This window comes from Dermacentor silvarum, chromosome 1 (genome assembly GCF_013339745.2).
Source record: "Dermacentor silvarum isolate Dsil-2018 chromosome 1, BIME_Dsil_1.4, whole genome shotgun sequence".
In the NCBI taxonomy this organism is placed as follows: domain Eukaryota; kingdom Metazoa; phylum Arthropoda; class Arachnida; order Ixodida; family Ixodidae; genus Dermacentor; species Dermacentor silvarum.
The window spans coordinates 75,318,248-75,340,279 of NC_051154.1; the positions used below are offsets into that span (position 1 = coordinate 75,318,248).

The window sequence follows — 22,032 nt, forward strand, 5'->3', positions numbered from 1 at the left end:
TGGTGTGAGCGCGCACAAACAAACATGAATAGATCACACTGAATGACTGCAGACAACGACCGTCAAAACTCTGGCAGCAAGCGGATACGCCGCAGCAGCGAACGTACGTGCGGTCTATCGCTTCAACGGAAACTGAGCACATAAAGGTCAGAGCCGTGTGGAGATAAGAGACGGTGCGAGCGAGCGACGATCGCGGTTGTTGGCAGCGTAGAAGTGCGCCCCCCCCCCCCCCCCCCCCCGCTCCCTCCGGCGCTGGCTTACCGCTTCCTTGCTTGCCCGTGGGAGAGAAAAGAGACTGTGCGGACGAGCGACGAGCGCGGTTGTTGGCAGAGAAGTGCCCCCCCCCCCCCCCCCCCCCCTGCTCCCTCCGGCGCTGGCTTTCCGCTTCCTTGCTTGCGCGCGGGAGATTGAGTGCGTTCGCTCTCCGTGATAGCGCGCGTCCCCGCACGCTTCCGCTGGGGCATACGATTTTATCTATACGGAACCTCACGGCGACGCCGACGGCAGAAATCCGGTTGAAGTGTCCATATAATTGCTATCGCAATAAAAGGTGTGCGTTCGCCGCCTTCATATAGCAGACAGGTCGGGCTTTATGAAAGCGTCGTCCGCTCGGTGCTCACTCGATCCGAGCTGTGTAGTGGGTCTTAATCCTTTTCTAACTTTCGAGATCATCCTCCAGAGCTCTGAAGCATTCAGGTAGCAGCAGTAGGGGACCTAGAACACGACTAGGGAGTGAGTTCCGATCCTACGCCTCTGAAGGTCTATCATCGAAGTGTTACGGAAAAATTCTACGGACCCTCCTCCTGAGCACCTCGGGTAATATGCGTGCGTTCAACCGCGCAATAGAATGAGTTTTTTTTTTTTTTTTTTTTTTTTTTTTTTTTTTTTTTTTTTTTTCCCCGAGAGGCCCACGTTGTCAACAATCGCAGGCGTGCGAACGTCTTCCTGCTGGCTGCCGTCCGCCCCTGGGCGTTGACAGCGCCGAATTTCCGTGCAGCTTGTTTCAGAGGGAAGACAGCAGTTGCTGCCCGTGCGAAGGCCCGCTTTTGCGGAACAGGTCAGCGAGTGCGCTTTCGCGCCGCGCCCATGGCTCCGCGAAGGTCAAGGTTCCGGACAAAGCAAAGCCACGCGAAGTTAGGGGCGTATCGCCCTGCGTGCATTGCGCTATCTTGCAGCAGCGTAAAGCTGACAGAACGTTTACCTAGTGTAAGGCTTCTTCTCCTATATACAGGACAACACTTTAGTGAGCTCCTCCAACATTTTTATATATGCAACGTCGTGTTCGGCCCTCTCAGAGACGCAATTGCAGTCAACGTTGCTTTCACGAAGTTTAATTCTCGAGCCTGACTTATTGACCGTCCGCGAGACAGCTATATGCTTGCAAAGCGGCAACAGTGATACCGATCACGAAATAAGGAACCAAAATGCCAAGGCACACAAATGCACGTTCTCGGCCAGGCAAGCAATAAATTCACGGCATCATTCGCTTCGGCATTTCGCCACGCGTTGCTGCATAATTTAGGGTCGCGGCGCGTATCAGAAAGTCTGGCTGCAATGGTGCAGGCAAGCCCACCAACACCCTGCTCACGCAACGCGCATATCATGCACCATTTTATCGTCATGCAATCGCGTTTTGTTTATGAAGACAGGCTGGCCGTACAATGTGTGGCTTCACAGTTACTGAACACGCAGCATGCCTGAGAAAGCTAACAAAGAAACAACAAAGCCATCGCTGTTTCATTTATTTCCCAAGAGGGTGAGGCTCGTCATTAGGGCGCACGGTCATTGCACACACCGGTCGTGAAACAAGAATGAAGAAAAAGGGTGGGGTGCCTGCGGTTGGAATTAAATAAAAATTGCGCTGCACTTCAAGGCTAGCTGCGGGGCGCTATAGTGCGCTTTCCTGTGGCCTTATAACGTAAAACTATGCCATTATGACTTTATTCCAATCTCCTGATGTCAAACTTACGTAACCGCCAACGCATGCATCGGGCGGTGACCCGGAGCGTTGTTCGAACAGCCGAATCAAATGCTGTCCTCGTTTGTATATAGAAGGTCACTTTTGTTTGCTTTTGTTTTTGGGGCCTGGTCGAAAATGGCGGCAACGTGCAACGGGGACTTACACATTCCGCAAAAACGGATCCTCGGCGAAGAAGATTTGGCAGAGAGGTGTCGTATACGTGTCGAAAGGGATCGACAACGTTATACCGACACGCAAATTTTTTATTATAGACAAAGAAATCCATTCTCGCCGGCAGCTCCGAATACCAAGTGCCGGAACGATCGGGGGGCAGCCACCTTCTATTCCTTTCAGAACGCCCCCGTCACTCTGACGTGTGAGTTTTCGCTGTTTTGTGACGTCGCGGGGCAGACAGGCGAAGGTGACGCAGTCCGAAAAGAATTTTGACCAATAGCGGAGGGCATTAGACAAAAAATGCGTATGGATAATCGAAATAAACTGTTTTTGTTTTGTTCGGCCTAATCATGCATAATCAGTGTGTACACGTGATATCACATGGGGAGTTTTCGCAGTTTTGGTGACGTCACGTTACAGACAAGCGAAGTGGGTGTGGCCCGAAATTTTTTGACCAATTGTGGAGGGCTAATGGCAGAAGTGTAATAGAAACAGATTGGAATAGCTTTACGTTAGAGCGCCCCTGGACACAGTTTTCAAGCGCATATAAGTGATTATTTTACTTGCGCTATACCTTAACTGAGATGTCGTTTGCTTGAGAAGCAGTAAACATGCGGACTTACGTCACTGTTACATTTATCCAGCGTGCAAAAGCGACATACGTCGCCACAGAAGCATATGTTCTCTCAGATCTCGAGGGCTGACAAACCGGGTTATCATCAATTCTGGTGGTTTCTTATCTTAACAAGCAGGCGATAACTGGGCATAATATCACGAAAGTGTAAAGTGGGGCTTGTTGGTGTTAATCACAATACCATATACCTTATCGCTTTTGATTTTTCCCTTCAATTGACTATTAGCGTACGCACGCATGCGCGTACAACAAAACACATAAAGATATCTCGTCTATACGTACTTAGTATATACCTTGCCAGAATGAAATTCAGCGCACGCGCACACGCAACGAGGTCGGGGGTTCGACCCTGGCCGCGATCGGCGCGACGAATTTAATTCGTCCCCAGAAATTATAATTAATTTTGCCACACATATACACAAACACAACAAACAAACGCAGATCTCTCATGTGTACGTGCTCGAGACATTGTCAGAATAAATTTCCAGTTATTGTTGCAAGGATGCATCAAGTAATTGCCAAAGACCACGCGGTATAGAGGTAAAAATTTTATTTCTTTCACGAAACACTGTTGACTTCCGTAACTGTTGGGATACTCAATAATTATTTCTTTATTTAACTAGTCGTATTTTTACAGACCTTCATCATCGAAGTCGGCAGAGACTGGTGCTTGAGGCGTGTCTTCTTGGTATACGGAATCCGGGTATATATACCGGGTAGCATCAGCTTTGAAAACATCAGTGCTAAAAGGGTGACGCGGATATACATTGATGCTGCGCGTGATTTCGTCCACAATGCGTGGAGAACGCGTCTTGCGAGATGATATGATACGTGAAAGACGCGGCCGATCCTCGTATGAAGTGCGCGTGCGACGAAGCGTTGAAAACCCTTCCTCGAGACCTTGTGGCGCTTGTCTGTGTTTTCCTCGCGAAAAGGTTGGCTTTCCGCCCTATATGGGCCGAGATATGGTGCTATCATAAGCACACGTGTAATTTAGTGCTGTCTTCTGATAGCACGGAATGGTGAAAGCAGCGCGAAAAAGGCGCAAACAGAGGGCTATAGAGAAGAAAGACGAAGCCCCCTCCTTATCTCTGCCCTCCATAGGTCAGCGTCTTTTTGGCGCTATACGCTTATACCATTCTGGTTATGAACGCGTACCAACTTGTCCAACTTTCTGCGCCTTTGTCTTCAAATACTTCCCTTCCGCTGCGCAGTTTCGACCCGTTGCTCCTATAAAATACCACGTGTTATTTTCGTGCGGTATTACATTTCGTAATTAGCGTGTGTGTATGCGCAATCGAGTCCGCCGGTCAGAAAGGGTGATTCGTGGTGACGTGTACGGCCACTCAAGGTGCATGTTCCGCACCGATCAGACTTGTTCATTAATAACTGATCGCGTAATTGAATGTCCCAAAGCAACAAGTGAACTATGAGCCGATAGTGAAGTGCTCCAGCCCTAATGTGGTCGCCACGGCCGGGAATCGAAGCCGCGACCTCGTGCTCGAGCAGCAGAATACGTATGCTATATGGAGCAAACGAGCCACCACCGCGGATGCCCAGATTTAAGCTATAGAACAGCCGAAAAGTGACATGGATGAGAAGGACAGGCAGACGCTAATGTACAGTCCTTCTCGTCTATATATGGAAGAATTAAATAAACCATATTACGTCACGCAGTCAGCCTTGATTGACAAGCGAACTCTGCGTGAAGCCATTCCCTTGGATTTTTACAGCGAAGCTGTTTACCTCTAGCCACCCCCCCCCCCCCCCTTCCCCCCCGTATGCATCCTCCGCATGCGTTCCCAGGGGGTGGCCGGCTTATGTCCGTATCACGGAGGTTGTGCAATACCGTACCGACCCGCGCCGGGTGAAGCAGGCTTCAAGTACTCCGCCAACTTCCAAGAATACGTTTAATATCTTGAGTCCACATAGAAGTACATTAATTCGGCGTTGTAAGAGAAACACTATGTATACCTATAAAGAAAGTGCACTTGATGTAATAAGTTCACTTGCCGGCTCGGCTGCAGCAGCGATTGCGGCAGATGCATGGGAGGTGCGGTGACCGCGGCGGCGCTTGTGTCGGCGTAGTGTGGTGCCGTATGAAAAAAAAAAAAAAAAAGAGAAAGAAATATGATTTCATAATATATCCGGCCCATGTATGCAGCCTTAACAGCTTCGCTGTTTATCCGTCCCCATGTGAATGTTGCGGTCCCACGAATTTTTTCCCTGTCGGCACAACGCGCGATTTCTGATATTCAGCGAGAATGTTCGGTTCCCAGTAGTTTTTAATCGATGCGCACTTGTCCGGCTGCCCTGCGCGGAGCGGGAGCACTAAATGCTACCGCTATAGCTCTGACGTTACGATCACGTGTTGGGCTAACTCGCCTGGCTTCAATCGTGTTGCGCAATGCTCTCCCCTAGTTAATTCCTTCCTCCATGTTCTCGTCGATGTTTCCTTTTTCTTTCGTTCGTTCGTTCTTTCTTTCTTTTTTTTTTTTTCGCTGTTCTGAAGCTTTAGTCGTGAATCAACTAGCCCAGCAGCACGCATTAGCGGCTGCTCAGATTCCTTCGCCTAATCTCTAAACATAAAACAAACAACAGGAAAGGAAGAAGAAATGGAACAGCGCGTACCGAGCAGGGTTGTCGATCGTTCCAAGAAATATGGCCGAGTTAAAAGCGCACGTTGAGGCGACGCGTTGTGCGTGTGTCGAGCCAGCTCCACATCGACTTCCGCCGCACTCCCCAGGCGCGTAACACGGCAGTAGCTGCGATTGCCATCATCCGAGGTTAACGTTACTGCGCCGAATAACGCGACCAAAGTGGTCATGTACCCGTCGGCAGACACACGGACCACGCACAGCCGCGTTTTTGCTCTATTCCCTATTTGTTTGTTTGTTTGTGGTGCGCAGCAAATGGGCGCGTGTTTTATCGCTATAGCCGAGATTGCACGCTAATAATACTACATGCGCTGATAAAGACCTGTGTGCCCAACGCGAAGCAATCGGGCGAAATAAAAGGGGGAAAAAACACACAGGAAACAAACAGGGTCGACAAGCTTCTCGGTCCCACCTTTTCTGCTCGGCTGCCGCCGCGCGCCGTCGTGTTCATGTGATCGTCGTCGCGATGGCGCCAAAACAAGGCGGCCCTCGCACCGTCACAAAGACCGGGAGGAAAAACGCGCGCCTCAGTGCGGCCGCGTCTCTCCCGCGATAGGGGTGAATCTCGTCGCGCTGCTACTGCGTCTCGGGAGCTCAGCGATTCCTTCTCCGGCGCGTCCGTCTGGGCCGCGACGCGTGTAGCCGTCTCCATCCAGCGCGCTTATCCGGCCGATCCCCCGAAACACGAGCAGCACGCACACGGATGATGGCTCCCGGCAGAGAGCGGAGGGCGGTGTTCCTGCGCGGGTTCCCATCTATACGGGACGATGCGTGCACGTCATCGCGAGTCTCCGTCCGACAGAATCACCCCCTTTTCATGCACAGAGCTTCTCTCCGGCACAGCGCACTCCCTGGCACTCCGGAAGAGGGACATATAAGACTCCCGGTCGTTGATACTGGAGTGAAAAGTCGTTCTCCTTTGTTCTCCCACACTTCCTGAGCGATCGCTAATGCCGCCCCCCCCCCCCCCCCCCCCTTATTTTTTTCCTTCTTTTGGGATTCGCACTGTTTTCCGCGTGGCACAATATATCATGTAGGGCTCCGTGTTTTCGGTTTTATCCGAAAAAATCCGATAAACATTCGCCGGTAAAATTTCTCACAATTCGGATTTATCCGATAAACTCCGATTTGCTTGGCCATGGGTATGACCATCAAGTCGCTGAAAACCGTATGTCCGTCGAGGTGGTTCTCTTTATATGAAGCTCTAGAAGATATTTTGGACTACTGCATGGCGCGCCATTTTGTCTTTCTTGAGAAGCGACGAAGCCAAGGGGACGAAGTGTGAGAAGCTCAGGAGTCTTGTTTCATCGCCTGAAGCTGTGCACGACTTGCTCGTTAAGATGAGGTTTCTGAAGAGCAATGCGTGTGCCGTGATCTCAATAATTAAGGAACTTGAGGCAGAGAGTACCCTGATACACCAAGTTTATCCCATACTGGGGGTTCGTTTGCACGCACTCATCAGTCAATGGCGGGATCCAACCGAGGTCTTCGCATCAGATGTCACAAGTATGTTGGACCTCCTTGACGAGAATCAACGCTTAACGACTGTCGCAGACTTTAACGGATACTACGCTGCTGTCGCCGAAAAGTGGAGACAGACATCTGAGAGGAACCTGTGCGATCAACTCCAGTACACCAAAGAATCGTTTTGGTACTGTGTTGAAATTGTCAACCCAAATGTGAAGCATGAGCTTCCCTGCGCATTCGAAACCTATGCGCCTATTTTTCAATTAGTGCTTCTTGAAACTGACGACTTGAGCCAGCTCCTGAGTGATTTTGCGAACTATCAGTGCTATGAAATACGTAACATTGTTAAACCCCTGTCGTTTTGGAGACTTCACAATGTCGAGTGGCCAGTGCTTTCTCGCTGCGCGCTGCGTCTTCTGGCGCTTCCTGTTTCTAGCGCTAACGTTGAAAGGGCGTTTTCAAAGCTGAGAGTCGTCAATAGAAAGGAGCGTGCTGTGATCACTGACAGCAATCTAGCAAAGTATGCTTGCGTGTTTTACAATAAGCTTTAAGCTAAGGTTGTTATACGCAAAATTAAAGATGTTCTGTGTTCAAGTATTTCGCTTGTGCGCGCGCATACGTTTTTGTCCATTCAAATGTTCTAGGAAAAATAAAATGTGCTTCGTGTGTTTTGATATTTTAGTATTCAGATATGAATTGATCTAAGATTTTCGGGTTTTGAGAATAATGCAAAATTCCGAATTTCGGAGAATTGAGGATTTACGGGAAATAAACTCCGATAAACGCCGAATTTCCGCCAGAAATATAAACTCCGATAAACGCCCGCCGATTTCCAGGAAAAATAAACACCGAAAACACGGAGCCCTAAATATATGGTAAAATTAAAGAGGGAACGCCTGATCTTTACAATAAAACGGATAAACGGCTTGTTGAGCTGGTTTTCCACGCGCGTGTGCGGACGTACGTAGGACAGCGCACAAAGTTATCAGGCTGGCAGCTGTGTGCGTAGCCTAGCAGGTCAAGTACTTTCTCTCAGGCAGTCCTTATTTCTGGACACAGCCACTACGGACCGCTGCGGGCGCCGGGACAGAATATTTGGGGAATCTCAAAGGGAATCGAGGCGGTAGACCGCCGACCGAAAGGGCAGTGTGTAAGGGCCGCCCCTGTCCGAAGTCTTTGGACACTGCCTCCTCCCCAAGGAGAGACTGTATACGGAGAAGGGAGCGTACTAGTCGATAGTACTATCGATAGTACTATCGATACTATCGATAGCTGAGTCACTATCGAACTATCGATGGTGAAAAAACTATCGATAGCGCTATCGATAGAAATTTCGATAGTACTTTCGATTGTACTTTCAATAGTACTATCGATAGTATAAAATCCACTGCACGAACTCATTGCAGCATAAACTTGGTTCCCCGAGTGCGTGGCATATGGTGGTGGTGATAACTATGACAGGACTCTTCGTTATCGCATTCTACCAGTCACCGAGCTCTGCAGATGTACCCTACGTATACACTTGCTGGATAAAGTGTTCGTGTCGCAAATGTCCCAGTAGAACCATCTGGACAGCAGGCGGTTCCAAACAAAGCTGTGGCAGGAAGCCGATTTCTGCGGTTCCTTGAGAGACAAACAGGAGCCCTCAACCGCAACCTCGAACGCAGAGCTAATGGTTCGCCAGTACCTGGAGTTACATCTGCAGGAAAAGAAGAGCAACCCTTTAGCATTCTGGAAGTCTTGGAAATGCTCCGCAACGCCGCTCTCTGAAGTGGCTAGGAGGTACTTGTGCATTTCGGCGACGTCGGTACTCGCAGAACGCGCATTCTGAGCGGCTGTACATGCAGATCCTTTCAGATAGGAGGAGCAGGCTGAAGGGCAAGAAAGTTGACATGCTTGTGTTCCCTCACCAGAATGCTTGACTGACACATGATAATGAAGTTGAACTGGGCCGGTATTTTGTAGAGATGCCTTTAATGTCATAATGCCTTCTCGCGCTTATCGCGCTTTGTCAGTGGTCGAAGCGACGGTCCGCTCGCATTATCAACGGGATCAGCCGGCCGTGAGCGGTGGATGATAAGACTAGTATAGAATAAGTCATAAGGCATCGCTACAAAATACCGGCCCTGTTCAGCTGTAGCGGAAAGGAAGCCGTTACATGTGGCGGAACTGCGCTGCTTCAAATTTATATTGCATTTTGTGATTAAAAAATAAAAATATCATAACTAAGTTTGTAGGTAAGATGTAACTGGTTACTATCGATAATACTATCGAGAGTTTATCGATAGTATACTATCGATAGTCTTTTTACACTATCGATAGTTCCAAAAAAACTATCGATGCTATCGATAGTCAATTTACCGATGGTTTTGCATCACTAGAGCGTATACACACATGGGGACGAGCGGGGAGGAAGGGGGGGGGGGGGTCAGAGGGAGGTATATGGGCGATGTCTTTAGCTGTCCTACTTTTTACTCTACAGGCCGCTTCACTGTCGGAGAAAGCAGGCCTAGCGTGACCCCATTTAGAATCCATATATTTCTTTGGCATGCTTACGTCTTAGGAGCTCACAAGAGCACTGGCTGGGGTATAAAACCAATGCCATCCATTCACACAGCTGCTCTGGCGCAAGGCTACATTGACGCTGGCATCACATCATTGTCGCCGGGACCTAGCCGCGCTCAGCAACTTTCTCAAAGCGCATTCGGCTGTTGTCCTCACTCGGCTGAGTGCCGGTATTTAAGTACCTGCCTGGAGCGAGGAGCGTGGAGTAAGAACGCTCCTCTGCATCGAGGCTTTGATGTGCGAACAGGATCGCGTGAGGAACTTGCGAAATACACTGTAGATATATCGCTGTTAGAAGTCCTGAGATCAGGATATTTTATTTCGGTGACATTTATAGTAATAACTATGGTAATAACTTTATTGAGTTGTCCTGCTGTTTTGACGACCCGGGCTGGGAGACCTGAGCCCGGGTCGTCAAAACTGCAGGACAACTCAATAAAGTTATTACCATCCATCCATGACATTTATACGACCCATATTTTAGCCATTCATGTTGGTACATCGAGCTAGTCCTTTATTTAATGACCTTGACGCTGTTGCCCAAAAATTGTGTTAGAGAGTGGCACAGTTCCACGAAAATGTCGTACATTTTGTTTTTTAAATGCGATTAGCATTCTTGGGGGAACTTCGCCCAGTTTTCGGTATGCCTCTCTGTCTGTTGGTCCGTACCTAACCTATTTCACTCCAACTTGGATCACTGCAGGTAGTCCATGGTCTAATGGGTAGGGCATCTGGAAGTCTGCTGAGCTCAGGGAACCGCTTTTGAAACCAACCGTCGGACCGACATGGGTTACCGGATATATGACCCCGGGGTATGCGCCAACCTCTTTAACGCCAACTTGGGTCTTTGGGTAAGTTCAGCTCTTCAATGATGATGCTTGTCTTTTATTGCGATAGCAATTATATGGACACTTTAACCGGATTTCTGCCGTCGGCGTCGCCGTGAGGTTCCCTATAGATAAAATCTTTGCCACGTGCCGTATGCCCGAGCGGAAGCGTGCGGGGACGCGCGCTATCACGGAGAGCGAACGCACTCAATCTCCCACGCGCAAGCAAGGAAGCGGGAAGCCAGCGCCGGAGCGAGCGGGGGGGGGGGGGGGGGGCGCACTTCCACTCTGCCAACAACCGCGCTCGTCGCTCGCTCGCACCGTCTCTTATCTCCACACGGCTCTGACCTTTATGCGCCGTGCATTCGCCGCTCAGTTTCCGTTGAAGCGATAGCCCGCACGTACCTTCGCCGCTGCGGCGTATCCGCTTGCTGCCAGAGTTCTTACGGTCGTTGTCTGCAGTCATTCAGTGTGATCTATTCATGTTTGTTTGTGCGCGCTCACACCACAGTTAGTAATAGTCGGGCCACATTTTCCAACGCACGCTACACATGCAATGCTGCCCGGATCGGCAGTGCAGCGCTACAGGTGTGTCCCTTCGCACGCGCTGCCCACGGGAAGCGCTTCTCATCAACGCCACCGTTTCACACGCGCCTTCTCGTGGTCATCGAGTCTCTCTTCATGTCGGTCTACTTACGCCGCAGCACACCTGCTTACTTAATCAGCACATGTTTACTACAATTCATATTGCTACCAAAGCCGCTCACCTTACTTCGTATGACATTGCTGTGTTGCTATCGCATTCATTACTTCGCCCTTAGGGCGAAACTGTGACATTTTATTTTTTTAATGGTGCAAGGGTCCATTGTGGCCAAAGAGCGCCAGCCGCTCCTCAGTGAACCTCTATGACGTCAACATGGGCCACTGGGTGTGCACCGCGCTTCAATGACAAAAAAAAAAGGGGGGGGGGGGGAGAAGCCTTTGAAATTTATCCGGTGCAATCGAACTCGAGTCATAATACATTCAGGCGTGCCGCGCGCGGACTTGGCGGCGGCACTTCTAGACGGCGCACCGTGCCCAGAGGTAAGCGCTGCCCGGCTATACACGTCTATTACATGACGCGTTTCGGAGGTGGCAATACAGTTTATCGCTACATTGCTTGTATACATATAAATCGCATTAACGTCGACAGTCCTCTTGAGATGGTTTCTGTCGGAATTTCTTTCTTGTTCAGAATAGCGGCGTATAGCGCGCTCTACTGCCTTTTATATGTTTGCATACAATACAGAATAATGTTTGCACACACAAACATTTAATTTTTTGTATACCGGCCTATAGGACAAGCGTGCTTAGTTGTTCATTAAAATTAACGAGGAGCAGGGTTTCGCGGACGACGTGAAAAACAAGCAACGTATTGGTTATTTTATGAAAGCTCGGCATTCGAGTACAATAAACAAAAATATTAACGAAAAATGAAAGAAAAGAAAGTCTAACGGTGTACAACAGGTCTACATGTCTACCGAGAATAAATGCGCAGTGTGGCTGCAGCGTTTTCCGACAGCTGCGCACATGCGCGCATTGAGCGAGCGAGGAGCTGATCGTCGTGTCTTCGCGTTTGCGGCGCACTTGTCCTATATATATATATATATATATATATATATATATATATATATATATATATATTGGCCGCGCATGCGAGTGCTGTGCGTGCGTGGCCGCGGAGCAATTAAGCTCGAGATCACTGTTTTTCTTTTCTTTTTCTGTGTTTGCCCGTAGCTCTGACTTGTATAACGATTTTTTCGAGTTGCGTACGAAAAGGGTATATTCCGGATGCTTTCTTTCTTTCGTTGCTTCTTTCTTTCTCTTCGCTTTCTTTTTTTTTTCATGTTTAAAGCTGGTGGCAATAACGGTTAAGAGCTTGAAGCTGTAGGCATTGATCTGTCCGTCCTTACGCCGCAAAGTGCATCATCGCTATCGGTTAGCGCGGTAAACGAGTTTTCGTTTTTGCATTCTGTCGCGCCTGAACCAAGAGCGCACTTAATATTAAACTCTGCATTTTTAAATTGTGCCTGATTGTGTTTTATATTCCATCGTCTATTCTTTCTCATTCTATCCTCAACTGCATGTGACGTGTCACTCACGCAAAACAATATAACCCTGTTGTCATCCAGTCAGAATATGAAAAGATGCAGAACAAGAAACAATTCCTTTAGTACGTTCGAAGGCAGCACGCTGGTCAGCAAAGCGTAAAATAAATAAATAAATAAATAGTTCGGCAGCATGTTACACTCCTGCAACACGTGAAGGCGAAAGCCTGCCGCACACTTGGTAACGCGCGCCGTCTCGCATCGTCGCGTTGCTGCTTTGGCAGTTCGGCTTCTTCGGCTCGTTTTCGACGCTTAGCTGCGGCTTCGCGCGCTCGAATAGCGGGGTCGGACTCATGCCAACGACGTTTCTCTTCGACTTAAGTTGCATCCTCTCAGCAGGGGGACTGAAACGTATGCTGTTCTGTGTGTTGTATGGGTGATTTCAATGAAAGTGTACGCACTGTTCGCTTCACTTTGCTGAGCGTTTGTAGCCTCAGCCTTACGGGGTTATGGGCCATTGCATTTTTTGCTTGCTTACAGGGGTATGAGCCATTGAGAAGGTCACGTGGTTTCTTTTCGTGCCACTCGACTAGGCGCCGCGGTTCTGTACGTTGTATGCGTGATTCCAATGAATGTATGCCCTGTTCGCTTCACTTTGCTGAGTGCTTGTAGCCTCTGCATTACGAGAGGGATGAGCCATTGCATTTTTGCTTGCTTAGGGGCGTATGGGCCATTGCTGATGATGACAATTTTTGTACCACTGGACCGGACGACGCGTCTTTTTCAAGGCCATCGGGGATATGAGCAACTTAAGGCTTTCGCCTTAATAAATATATAAATGATCGCCACCATGCACGTACGTACTTACATCGCAAGTCTGTAAACAAGCGCTCCCAAACGTGCAATCTTATGCGTGGTCCATCATTCCCTCTGTGTTGCCTTAGTCTTTAACTAGTTACCGCTGTTCCCCAAGGACACCGCAGTGCGGCCCGCGTGATGAACTGTATAGTGTATACACGGCCCAACGCTCGAACTGAGTTTGGGACCAGTGCCGTGTAGAACGTTGTCGCGTCGTATACCACGCGTATCTGTTTTGGCACCAGCGTATTGTTATTTTCATCTAGCATAAAACGGCGCAGCAGTACTGCACGAAAGAAGGAGGACGCCGTGGGCAACAACGTTGTGTCGCCGCCGCCGAGCTGCGCAGTCGTCGTGTCTTTGCGACGCAGTTGCCTTCCGAATGGGGGCCGCGCGCAAGCGCGAGCCCGCTGCGGCGTGCGGCCGCGACACCCTTCGAGCCTGCGTGCGAGGTGCCTTGCTTCGTGAATTCTCTTCAGTTTCACCACGCCATCAGTATCCCGCGCGGGTCCAACCTGATTCCAATTTATGCATGCAGTTATTGTGCTTCACTCGCGAGGTCAATATAGCTCCACTCCAACCGCGGCCGCGCCCAGGTATAGGAGTACAGAGGATCTCGAAAACACGCGTAAATAAATGTGGCCTATTTTTTTGTAACTATTATTCCGGCTCACCAGCCGATACGACCATAATGAGCCAAGAACAAAGAAACGACCTTGGAATGCCGGCTATAGAACAAGCAGCACGTGTAGCATCTCGGCGATGTTGCAGTCGACGCGAAAACAAAGTGCACTCGGTCGGTTTGTCGACGCACGCCATTCCTCCAAGTCTTCTTCTTCTTTTTTTTTTTCTGCACATATAGGCCTGATGCAATGCAACCAATACAAGCGTGGCAGCGTGTTTGCAAATCCTTGAGTCTGGAGAGGAGAGGCAACCGGGCAACGTCCCAGAACATACACTGCATGCGGTGAGATATATATATATATATATATATATATATATATATATATATATATGTCGTAGCGGGTGCTTTCTTCGGCGCCATATCCGGGAGATTTCTGGTGGGCCTGCGGACGTCCCGCGGTGCTTCCAAGGGAGTGCCACCCACGAGCCGCACAATCCTGAGTTTTCTTTCTTTCTGCTCAACCTTTTCCGTCGTTCCGGCATCCTTCTAAGTACGATTAGGAAATAAAATAACGCCAAGGGCAGGGCATGTGATTAATCTGAGCTACAGTGCACCACTGAACCCACGCTAAAAGTATGCCCGGCTGCCGTGCACTGTGTGTGTTCACTGCCTACGCGTAATGCAGACGCTAACAATCACGAAGGAAACAGTCCCGGTTTCCGCACCGTGCTGTAACGTATATAAAGCCCGTTCGCCGAATGGCGGAGCAGCGTGTGCGAGCGCAGTAATTCGTGGCAGTCACATCACCTTATGTGACGGGCCTTTTGCGTACGGCGTTTAGTCCGACAACGGGGAGGAGGCATAGACAAAAGTGACAACTGTCCGCCCTTTTACTCTCGGCTGGCGTAATCGCAAAGCGCAGAAGTCGGAACCGCTATCAAAACACGGAACAGCGCAGCCTGTAACGAAGGTAGCTTCCGGTATACCGAGATAAGGGAGCAGCTTTGCGCTGGTCGTCACTGTCTTGCATGCGTAATCATGCGAACGGCAATTAAACTTCGCAGTTCAATATCTCAAAGCACGGATACGCTAGAAGAATTCTGCCAAGTGGAACTCTGTAGAAACACGACTGCCTCTAACTTATCAATACAGACGTGCCTGCTTATTGCAGCCAGTCAAAAGTTAATTATTCGATGTTTGTTAACTGCACTGCTAACGGCGATAATTATCATCTCACTTTGCGTCCCCCTCGCCACATAACCCTACTGTACAGGTGGTCTTCACGCACGTCTCAGCGCCTAATTAAAAAAAAAACTGTCCACTTAACTTTCATCATCCTGTATATACATACCAAGGAACCTGCAACGGCTGCCGCGATATAGGCAACATTCCAGCTACTCTTTTCGTTTCTGTATTTTCGCTTACCGCGCAGCCCGCATCACGACGACTTTGTCAGCCTCATTAAAGCCTCGCAGTATTAATTGCCGCAGAGTGATACCCCGCCTATTGATTCAACGTCTTTTCAACCATCGGGGATTTGAGTGGAATGTTTTTTCTCACACGCATATACCATGCGTGTTTCTGTGGCGACTGTCACGGATTACAATTAAAAGATAGGAATTCGGGATGAAATGACTATTTTTACTGACCAAGCCTCACAGCAGCGGCGGTAATCACAATTTGCGTGGTAATAATCGTCAATGGGATTACTAACGAAGATAGAATAATAACCTTTTCAATAAATGACTTGAAGGGACATGCAACTGGAGAATGAAGTCAGCCAGTACACGAAGCATAACCTTTTTGCTAGAAGCTCCCTAGCTTCATATTCAAGAAAAAAAAAAAACCCTCGAGATGTGTAAGAATATCCATTGCTGCTTCAGTTTAGCATATATGTTTCTGAACAGTGGAAACATACAGTACGGAAAACTGTTAACTGGAATAATGCATTTTTTTACGGCGCGCTTTGAGTTCGCATTTCTCGAAACTATATATAGGCACAAGTTTATCTTTGCTGTCTTTAAGTAAATGCCCGGTTCCAGTCTTTACGTATGCGACACTTTTGTAGGACGCCCATCACGTTCCGAAAAAACCCTTTTTATGTAGCACGTATTGAGCAATAGAAAGCTGTATCGGGAGTATTTCATGTTGCTCTACAATTTTCTCATTGTCACTTTTCCTCTAATTGTAATATTTGAGAAGCTGATTAATTAATTAAGACTAATTTGGTAATTAGAAGGAATGGCAAAAATAATCTGAGTGCTCAAAGCAACGGCAAACAACATTAACTTGATTCTGTCCAGCTACGTGACATTTGCATATTTAAAAATCTTGGTGCACGATAGTTGGGACACCCTGTATATATATAGGTGCACGTTAAAGCACCCCAGGTCGTCAAAATTAATCCGGAGTCTCCCACTATACGGCGTGCCTCATAAGCAGATCGCGGTTTTGGCACGTAAAATATGAAACTTATTTATTTATTTACGCTAGGCCATGGATCAGCCATGCATCAGCAGTATAGGCGATCGCATACACTGATGCAAGGGAACGAAAAGGTGGCGTGAACTGCGATAGCCTTAACTTCCGGTTTCCAGCTCCGGTCTTCTCTGAGATACCGGTTTTGAGAGCCATGAACCCAAACGGCTTTCGGACGTGCACAAAGCGAAAATAGAATTTTCATGTTCAGGAGCGCGCTCACGTCAACCGGCGCAGAATGTGACGTCAGTGTCACATACACATCCGTGCATAGCAGCCGCTTCATCCGGAGATGAGACCAAGAGCGTTTCGCAAAGGAACATCCGCTTTCCTCGACAGCTGCTTCTGGCGAGCTCTCGCAATGATAACGTGTCGTGCTCTATTCTGCACAATTCCGCGATCGGAGCATGCATGCGTGCGCTCCAAATAGAAAGATTCAAAATATTTTAGACACCGCAGTTGAGATAATATCTTTTTCTTGCGGCAACCAATTACTAGCAGCTAATGAGCTTTATTTATTATTATTGTTACTTTATGACACATGCTGCGATCTCGTATAGTGGAAGCCGGTCATTCAGTGATATCGAACTTCCTCGACCGTCTGATCGCAAGTTTCGTGGTTTCCGGGTTCCTAACGCTTTTTGCAAGCGGCGCGATATACGTGCTCAGGTGGCGAGCGTAAGTGTCCAGATGGTGGCCGCGTCATTGAGCTCAGCGGCGAAAGTTTTCCGTCACGGACTGCGAACGTGTGGGTGGGAGGCCGACATGCAAATGCGGCATGCCGGGCACGTGCACCCAAGCTGCCCAAGACTCTCATACATCGCCGCATGGCGGATCAGGTGCGCGCACTTCCTTATCGGTCTCCTATCGACTATGCGTTATGCAGTTCTGGGAATATTAATACACACCCACGGCAACACTCATTCTTTACACGCACGGCTCGTCAAGAACTATACCCCCCTCTCCTGTGGTGGTCGCGGTTCGCGCTGGGCACGTATCGACGTCGCATGCAGGGAAAGGGGTGGGCACTCGAAAGCCTCCGTTTATCTGCGACCCCCCCCCCCCCCCCCTTGCCTGGTCAACAAGAAGGACCGCTAGTGCGTGCTCGAGCAAACAAAAGCCAATGGCGCCGTTAGCCATTGCGGTCCATATATGCAGCATGGGCCGGACACTCCGTTTTGAGGGAACTCCACCGCGAGCCAACTTATATTTGGAGTTCGCTCGAAAAACGGCCGTCAGCACAGCCTGATCTTGGCATCAGTCGTTGGCGTCGATAGCCGCTGTGCAAAACATGTTGGAAACACAGGACGAAGGGCGATCTGCGCTCGAGAGATATAGCCGTGTGGGCTCCACGCTCGCTCGGTTATTCTCCCTTGGAGGTTGCATTTCGTTAATTCTCTCTCGCTCTCGAGACGGCGGTCGTACTGATCTCCGTTAGGCTTGTGTTGATCGCACCTCCACTAATCTGTGCGATTTAGCGCACAAATCCGGGATCGATCCAGCTCAATGAGCAAATACGCGCTCCCTGCCATTCCCGTTCTTTAGAGCTGTCTCCTGTAACGAGACGCCTTTGTAATCAGCTATATATAGCTCAGATTCAGACTCTATACAGTACAGTGCCTGAAAGTGCTAGAGAGGTCCTCCTATTTACCTCCGAAATACACTATCTTTCGCCAGACGGTGAAAACAAAACACAGTAGTTATTTAGAAAAAATCTTTGAGAAACATATTTAGCTGTCTTTTTTTCTTAACCGTGCAGAAGGAGGGAAAAATCACCAGGTAGCACAGTTCTAGTTCTGGAGTTGGATTATTCAAAGAGGCGGAAATTACTTGCAGGAGAAATCGAAATGCATAATTGACTAATTAATTAACAAATTTTCACCAGTTAAATTTTCCTTAATTACTTCACGGCACATATTGCGATTTACGAATTGGGTACTCGGTGAGTTCGCGAGGCGCATCCGCTTGGAACGAGTGCTCAGGATGACACCAGTTTTGAGAGATTAATTCTAAAGCGTGCGATGAAATACGTTGCTCGTGCAAGTAACGTCCGCCTCTACAGTAAATCAAGCTCAAGTACTAGAATTGTGCTATCTGCCACAGGAAGTTCTTCAAAATTGTATGCGGTCTAAACAAAAATTCATCGGCCCTTCGCCTACCGGGAACAGGGGGGCACGCAAAGCTTGTCGTACTCTCAAAATTGAGTGTCGCGATCCCTGGTCTGGGGGTTCGATCCCTGGCCTGGGATTTATTTAACGTAGGATCCGTAAGGCGAACGCAAGCCTGCTCCCGGCGACATTGACGGCGTTTCTCGTCGAAAGCGGCCTGTTCCGCCGCCGACCGAACAAAGCGTGGCCTTCCCATCCGTTTGCCGAGCGTGCACTCATAGAATAAAGAACCAACTTTGGTGCACTGAGCAGGCGACCCGACGCAACGCGCACGAGGCCATTTCCTTCCCCTGACCTTCCCCCGGCGCGTGCCCGCTCCTGATTGGGTACTTCCGTCTCGTGTTACGGGCGCGCGCCTCACGTGTTTCACCAGCGGTCTATTATTAGCCTTTCCCGCCGTTTTCCTTTACTTGCGCGAGACGATTTTTTTTTTTTTGTGGTCACACCTACAACGGCACCGACACTTGTGAGGCCAATACAAGCTTCGCTTGAAAAAACATCTCGCATATCGAAATATTGCAGTTGGAACAATCGGCGCGTAAACAGTCAATTTTCGCTAACACTGCGCTTATATATCAAAGGAATATATCTCAGAGTGAAAACAACTGCTTGAAGAGATAAAACCAAGTGGATGACCCGAGAGAGAGAACGTATTGAAAAAGCAGAAAGATCGAGACGGCTTAATGTGTTCAATACTACAAATTTCTGTAGCAACATATGAATAGTAAGATTATCCACAGTTCATCACGAAGTGTGTGCAACGTCGTGGATGACGTGAACCTTAAAGTTGCTGAAGAGCATGGGACAAAAAAAAAAAAAAAAAAAAAAAAAAAACTTATGACCAAGCAGTTTGCGTGTTTGTGTGCGCGCGTGTGTGTATTCGACAGAGGTTGTATGGCGAGTAATAGACAAGCGCACTGACTGGCACATTGGTAAAGATAAACGGATCAGTGAAATTTGGACCTCATTTGAGAAAAAGTAATGGCCCGCAGTGCATTATGTTGTGGGGCTGTAGTTAAATTGGACGGTAGAAACGAGCATAAGATTGACGAGGAAGGTCACAGCTGACAGGTGCTTCATGGCACCGGTTATTCTTGTGTTCATTTCTACACCGTCTGTGTATGTACTGAATCGTCCTACAACACACCGGCATTGATATAATGGACAGGAGTTAATTTTGTTTCTATGAACACCAATCCATGGGGTTCAGCGATAACTTTTCCAGTTATTAAAAATGGGAGATGTTCGAGACAAAATAATAACTTCCTCTGGCCGAGATTCATAAAAAGTTGCTATATTCGCCAATTAGGTATTTACTTATCTAAATACACTAATTTCTTATTTAATTATCAATTCCGTCGCACATATTGCAAAGCGCATCTCGATGCACCATGGTTTTCTTTCTCAATGGTGCAGGTCATGTGCATTCCACCAGAGCAGGCTGCACACTTCAACCTCGTTATACTGTCGCCATGAGCATCCAAATCCACTTGGGGCGAAATGCATATATATATATATATATATATATATTCATCCTACAGTAGACCTAAAATACTTTCAATCACGGAATCGCCCAGGGGAGGGCAGTTTCTGCATGCTATAGTCTTCGGCACAGGAACGTAATTGCCGATTGTAAATTGCACGGCGGCTGCAAACCACAGAGTTTCCTATAAAAATTACTTGAAGGAGCTCTGGCGCTATAGTATCTATACGGGAGCTGCATGTGTATAGCAGTCCAACCAGGAAGGGAATGATGATTAATAAGGTACATGAATTTCAGTCCTTTTAGGGTACCGGTGCAGTCACTGACTATTGGACCCTCGTCTGTATATAGGTACGACATTCATCTTCTTGAAACATAATGAATATTGATTGATTGATTGATTTCCCGTCCCTTTTCCCCCAGTGCAGAGTAGCAGCTAGGCCAGATGCTCAGACCGACCTCTCCGCCTCTCTGTAAATAAATCTCCCTTGCCTAAACTTCGTCCCTGGCACAACGGCTTCGTGAAGTTTGCAAATCGCTCATTTACAACAAAATATTTCGTTATAACTATAACAATGCGCAACAATTCTGCATGCGCGCGCAGTATTGTCTTAGTAATTCAGGTTGATAAAGTCAAATAGAGCACAGTAAATAAAGCCGCAATAACGCCTGCAGTCACAATCACTATATACGAGCAGACAAGTTTCCTTGAACGAAGCTATATTGCCGAACGATCGCCAGCACCATAGCTTCTAGTAATCTCAAGAAACGCAGCAGACTGTATACTGTCGGCTGAGCTGCTCGTACGACACCGCGTCCAGCGCGCGCGCGTCGACTCTGCGCTCAGAGGCGCTGTGAGCTGGACGGTGCGATCACGGGGCGGCACAGCAGCAAGCAGAGACAGAGACGTGGCTCACCGGTGTTCTCGTGGCGGCAGCTGCGCGGCACTTGAGTTTGTGCGCCAGCAGCGCCGACTGCTGCAGCACGTCGGGGGAGGCCATGGCAGCCCGCGACGCTCCCGGTGCACTGCCCCGCCCGCGGGACCAGGTGTGAGACCCCGGATAAATAACGAGGGCCGAGATAAGCGCGCCCTTGCTCCCAGGCTTGCGCGCAGCTTGCACGCGCTCGCCGCGAGGATGTGTTGCAGAACGGGGTGAAGCGAGATAAGACGGGCGCTGTTGTGCGAACGATCTTCGCGTCGCGAGCAGCGTTTCACTGCTCGGCCATCGCGTAATTTCGACGGGCCGCGGGCGCGCCTACCCGGAGGAGCCGTCGATTTGTCGTTGAAGAGAGAGAGAGAGAGACAGCGAATTTCATTGTAATTTGAGGCCCGTTTATTCGATTCGCCTGCACTTTCGGAACTAGCACATGAGGCGCTGCGTTTTGTTCGTTTCACCAGTTGAACATGGCGGCATCTGCATGTTGCGATTCGTTTCGCACAGTGTATAGGGCCGCGATTTTGTTGCGATGCCTTAATTCCGTTTGATCCGATGCCACTCTTGGACCCCAACAAGAAGGAACAAGTTCCCAACGAAATTCTGGCGTCGTCAACAGTAATGCGACGTTGGTGGGCGACGCTCGCTCTACGCCCAATTCTGTCAATGCTAAGGCGCCCATGCCAGATCACAATTATACTGACGCCCGAAGTGGCTTGCAAGGCATGAACGCCCGCCGACGCCGAAAATCCGTCCGAGACTTGTTCCTTGTGTATGGGACTTCATCATCCACCGTTCACGACCGGCTGATCCCATTGATAACGCGGGTGGAGCGTCGCTCTTACCACTGTCAGAGCGAGAAGCGCGATCGAAAGGGAATAGCGTCGAAAAAGACATCGCCAAAAAACCGCTACCCTGGCACCCTGGCTTCGTGCTTTGAATGCATTGAAGCACTGTGCTAGACACAGTGCTTCAGTGCATAAAGCGACGTTTTGGTAAGAAACTAACTGGAACGCCAATGCATCTCTCCGCAAAGTTCAGGAATTAATATCTCGAAACTGGTGTCATCCTGATAATAAATTCCAAGTGGATCCGCCTTGCCAACTCTACGGCT

At 48.8% G+C, this 22,032-nt stretch overlaps 2 protein-coding genes across 13 annotated transcripts in view; both read right to left on the reverse strand.

Moving 5' to 3' along the window:
• LOC119466310 (breast cancer anti-estrogen resistance protein 1-like) overlaps window positions 1-21,043 on the reverse strand; it is a 94,958-nt gene extending 73,915 nt beyond the window's left edge. For both annotated transcript variants that reach the window (XM_037726822.2, XM_037726815.2), the window contains exon 1: window positions 20,901-21,043. In XM_037726822.2, the coding sequence (XP_037582750.1) occupies window positions 20,901-20,984 (84 nt within the window). In that variant the 5' untranslated portion in view covers window positions 20,985-21,043. The remainder of the gene's footprint in view (window positions 1-20,900) is intronic.
• LOC119466299 (chromodomain-helicase-DNA-binding protein 7-like) overlaps window positions 1-22,032 on the reverse strand; it is a 554,757-nt gene that overhangs the window by 266,524 nt on the left and 266,201 nt on the right. The gene's annotated exons all lie outside the window — the stretch shown is intronic.